At 50.2% G+C, this 5000-nt stretch overlaps 1 protein-coding gene across 1 annotated transcript in view; it reads right to left on the bottom strand.

Annotated features, from left to right (window-relative positions):
* The window catches only part of itpr3 (inositol 1,4,5-trisphosphate receptor, type 3), a 49467-nt gene that overhangs the window by 5524 nt on the left and 38943 nt on the right, over positions 1 to 5000 (bottom strand). The window contains exons 44-55 of the mRNA XM_070967870.1: positions 4991 to 5000; positions 4751 to 4861; positions 4407 to 4502; positions 4127 to 4228; positions 3941 to 4024; positions 3162 to 3272; positions 2781 to 2973; positions 2241 to 2360; positions 1701 to 1876; positions 1144 to 1308; positions 832 to 1021; positions 385 to 501 (exon numbers count right to left, since the gene is read on the bottom strand). The exon at positions 4991 to 5000 is cut by the window's right edge and continues 191 nt beyond it. Coding sequence (XP_070823971.1) covers positions 385 to 501; positions 832 to 1021; positions 1144 to 1308; positions 1701 to 1876; positions 2241 to 2360; positions 2781 to 2973; positions 3162 to 3272; positions 3941 to 4024; positions 4127 to 4228; positions 4407 to 4502; positions 4751 to 4861; positions 4991 to 5000 — 1475 coding nt within the window. The remainder of the gene's footprint in view (positions 1 to 384; positions 502 to 831; positions 1022 to 1143; positions 1309 to 1700; positions 1877 to 2240; positions 2361 to 2780; positions 2974 to 3161; positions 3273 to 3940; positions 4025 to 4126; positions 4229 to 4406; positions 4503 to 4750; positions 4862 to 4990) is intronic.

The raw sequence follows: 5000 nt of genomic DNA on the forward strand, positions 1-5000 counted from the left end.
ACACACGCACACACACACGCACACACGCAGACTCGTTAGGTCTTCATCACTCGCCTCGCCCTCACTCTGACCTTACCCTCACACCTGACCTGCTGTTCAGCTTCAGATTCGAACCAGCGGCGTCCCTCATGTCCTCGACCTGCACATCATCTTCTCCTCTCATTTATTCTGATTCACTTAAATCCTGAACTGGATCCTGACTGAAAGTCCACAAATCAACTGATGCAGAGCAGCTTCCTGTCAGCTCCTCCGTCTAATGTCGCTTTTTGCTGTAATAGTTTGTGTCGACTCTTAACGACGACTCAAACGGCCTTTTTAATGTGACCACAGAGTCTGATGAAGAGCTGAACGTCGTCTCACGTCTGTCTGACTGAACGGACTCACCTTCCTCCTCCTCTTCCTCTGTGGCGGCAGCGGCGGCGGCGCTCTCCGCAGTGCAGCTGACTCCGTCTGCAGAACACGACCGGAGGAATTCCTGAGAGGCTTCACTCTGCGGAGGAGCTGAACAACAACAACAACAACAACAACAACAACAACACGCTCACTCAGGTGACAACCAGTACAACCAGTACACCTGACCAGTACACACAGTCTGACTGGACTCCAAACCAGCCAGACGAACCTGAGTGAAACAGTTTGTGACTTCCTGAATCTCACCGACATTTAAAATCAGATCTTTCTCGCTGGGGTCAAAGGTTAAATGTTGCTTTGATGTCAGTCAGAGCTCAGGTGAGTCGGGTCACCTGTGGTGGTTTGGGGTTAAGATGGCGTGCCCGCTCACTTCCTGTCATCTCTCTACTGGATGTTCGGGAGTCGGAGGTGTGGCGTTACCTGCAGCGATCCGCGCCAGCGGGTCGACCTCCATGATGAAGTCCTCCTTCAGGCAGAGGAAGCCGACGATGGAGAAGAGGTAGACGAGGATGAGGGCGAGCAGCGCCGTCAGCAGGATGGAGCGACCGTTCCGAGTGACGCTCTTTATCACGTTGAACAGAGTCTCCTCCCGGTAGATCAGGTCGAAGAGCTGCGGACGGACGGACGGACGGACGGACGGACGGACGGACGGACGGACGGACAGACGGGTCAGTAAATGGGCCTCAGTGTTTGTGTGTGTGTGTGTGTGTGCACGTGTGTGTGCGCGCTCACCAGGATGCTGTAGAAGAGCTCGTGGACGAACAGTCCCAGCGTGGAGGTCAGGACGTAGGCCAGGTGGTACAGGAACTCCACATCCATCACCATGGCCTTGTATCCCATAATAAACGTCCCGTTGTTGCCCACGAAGCTCACGACAAACACAACTTTATTGATGAGCTGGAGGTGAACAGGAAGACAGAGACAGATGAGCAGGGGACACCTGGACAGAAGACAAAGTAAAGGTCACCTGTTCCACTGTCACATGAGATCAGATGAGGATTGACGTGGAAGCAGGACTGTTCCAGGATCAGGACAGACTGCTGTTAAATCATGTTTTCACGGTGTCTTTTCGGACATTTTTTCTTCCTGTAAAACACTTTGAATTATTTTGCTGCTGTAATAAAACAAACCTGTTAAAAACTGTTTTGCTTGTTAGCATGTTCGTTAGCTGACGTTAGCAAGCTAACAGGTAACAAAGAGCTAAAGAAGAAGCATCTCAAGCTTTCATGTTAGCATGTTTAGCTCCCACCAGCGCCCAGGTGGCAAATGGGTAATGTAGTTTCACGCACATTGAGCGACCCCAGCAGTATGAGCGTGTTGCCGATGCCCAGGTGGTAAATGGATCTGAGTATCAGAGCGACGGTCAGAGGCTGGAGGCCGTAACGCTGAGAGAACAGACCCAGGACGGAGAGACCGGTCAGGATCCAGAACAGCATCAGCAACAGGGAGTCATCGATGGCTCCCGCTGGGAGGAGGAGGAGGAGGAGGAGAGGAAGGAGAGGAAGGAGAGAGACAAGCTCATTCGATCTTTCCTTAATTTCACTCACCAAGTCCAGGAAACACTAACAGTAGTAGTAATCTCAGTAGTTCTAGTACTGCATCCACCTGGATCAGCAGTAGTTTTACTATCTGTCCGATTATTTTCCTGCTCCTCAGAGGACGAACGTCTCAAAAATACTTTTTCATTTTCATCAACAATGAGCTAAAACCACCTCATCATTCAGAGGCACATTTGCAGTACAGTACAGTAGAGTACAGTAGAGTACAGTACAGTGCAGTAGAGTACAGTACAGTAGAGTACAGTACAGTAGAGCAGAGTAGAGTGGTACCTTGTCCGGAGTTGTAGGGGTAGAAGAAGGCGATGATGAGGTTGATGAAGACGGCGAGGTTGAAGGAGATGGTTCCCCACAGAGACATCCGCCTGGAGAACCAGTACAACACCGGCATACCTGCAGTACACAGTGAAGAAATATTCTGTTACAAGTACAAAAGTGTTAGCATCAAAATACACTTAAAGTACCAAAAGTAAAAGTACATTCAGTTCAGTTTGAGACTCAGAAACACTTCATACTGCTCAACACACAGGTAGAGAGGACGAGGAAATACTTCGAAGGTGTATAAAAAAAATGTGTTGTACAAATGTGTATGTACCAAAGGTAAAAGTAAAAAAACAACATAATACACACACACACACACACACACACACACACACACACACACACACACACACACATATGCAAAAAACAATGCTGATAAAAGTAAAACGTTATACATGACCCCATCAGTCTAATAGTACATACAGTACATATAATGTGGTATAGTACTTGATGCTTTCGTGTGTGCGTGTGTGTGTGCATGCGCGTCCTCACTCCTCAGCTTCTTCTGCCACTCCATCTCTCCGTGCAGGAAGGAGGTCTGCTGGAAGAAGTGCGTGACCTTTGACCCCTGCTCGTCCTGCTCGGTGGTGTTGAACACTCTGCACTTTGACTCCTCGGTCAGAAACTCGCAGATGGGATGAACAGGAAACACGATCTGCTCCATGCTGCGGTCATCACGCACGATCTGCACACACACACACGCACGCACGCACGCACACACACACGCACGTACGCACGCACACACACACAGCAGACAGGATGAAGTTTGTACTTCAGCTGCTTTCACACAAAATCTAGCAGCTGTTGTTCAAGTACAATGACCAGTAGCAGTAGTAGTAGTAGTAGTAGTAGTAGTAGTAGTAGTAGCAGTACCTCTATCTGCGAGGTCAGCTGGTCGTAGTACTCCAGCGGGTCTTGTTCCATGACAGCAGCTGGAACTGAAGACTTCAACATCTGGGACAGAGGACGGTTGTTCAGGTTCAACTGCAGACAGAGAAAGACGAGAGCAGGAAGTACTGTTAGGAAATACTGCAGTACTACTCCAAATACTCCCTGTTACTGCAGAGGATAGGTGATGGATGGATGAACGATGGGTGGATGGATGGATGATGGATGGATGAATGATGGGTGGATGGGTGATGGATGGATGATGGATGGATGGATGAACGATGGATGAACGATGGGTGGATGGATGGATGGATGGATGGATGGATGGATGGATGGATGGATGGATGGATGGATGGATGGATGGATGGATGATGGGTGGATGAATGAACGATGGGTGGATGGATGATGGATGGATGGGTGATGGGTGGATGGATGATGGATGAATGAACGATGGGTGGATGGATGATGGATGGATGGGTGATGGATGGATGAATGAACGATGGGTGGATGGATGATGGATGGATGAATGATGGGTGGATGGATGATGGATGGATGAATGATGGGTGGATGGGTGATGGATGGATGAATGAACGATGGGTGGATGGATGATGGATGGATGAACGATGGGTGGATGGATGGATGGATGGATGGATGGATGGATGGATGGATGGATGGATGGATGGATGAATGAACGATGGGTGGATGGATGATGGATGGATGAATGATGGGTGGATGGGTGGATGGGTGATGGATGGACGTGTTACCATGGAGGAGATCCCCTCGTCTCCCTCTTTGCTCTTCTTCAGTGGTTTCAGGAGGTTCTGCAGGACCTTGTTGTGTCTCGCCAGCTGCAAACAAACAAACAGTGAGAGGACAGCAGGACGTCCTGACGACCAATAACTGAGCAGGGAGGCATCTGAGCAGCCAATGAGGTGCTTGTGCTTAGTCACCTGCTGAGCCAGGATGTAGATGTTGTGTCCCACCTCACGAGGAGAGACCTCCACCCCCTCACACTCACTTTCCTGGTGGTAGGCCTTCTTTATCACCTCCACCTGCAGATGCACACACACGCACACACGCATGCGCGTGCACACACGCATGCGCGTGCACACACACACACACACACACACACACACACACACACACACACACACACACACACACTCTATATTCTAACACACATTACAAACACCTGCTGTAAAGCGACTCTTGTACAGAACCTGCTCTGACCAGCTCTCGTGGGCGGAGGTTGAACAGGATCCTCTCGGCATTCTCGCTGTCGTGACGACTCTCCATCAGAGCCAATAGCAGCTTTGAGGCGTTGTCCTGGCAACCAGGAAGAAAACAGCAGTCAACAGGTGTGACACTGACAGGTGGATGGAGTGTAGACCTGATGCACCGTGATACGACGCCGTGGACCACGAGGTCAAAGCAAAGCCATGAACAGGAAGTCTGCAGCGTCTTTTCCACGTAAACTCTTAACGGGACGTGTCCTCTAAAGGTTGGACACAGTATGTCTCCTGCTTCCTCTGTTTGTGTTTCATTCTGGACCCTGATTGGCTGCATTGCCGTACCTTCAGCTGGAGCACCATCTCCATCTGATACCGACACAGAGGACTGATGTCGTTCAGGATCAGAGCCGTGATGATGTCGATGCCGTTGGACTCGTGGGTCACGATGCATGTCTGCAACACACACACACACACACACACACACAGACAGAAACAGTGTCCACGTTAAAGACGCGTCTCCAGCCTGTATCGCCGCTGACAGGTCCTCCGTCCCGGCCGCTGTCCCTGCGTGTGTGGGTCTACCTGGTTCTCC

The sequence above is a fragment of the Chaetodon trifascialis genome, chromosome 8, assembly GCF_039877785.1.
Source record: "Chaetodon trifascialis isolate fChaTrf1 chromosome 8, fChaTrf1.hap1, whole genome shotgun sequence".
In the NCBI taxonomy this organism is placed as follows: Eukaryota; Metazoa; Chordata; class Actinopteri; order Chaetodontiformes; family Chaetodontidae; genus Chaetodon; species Chaetodon trifascialis.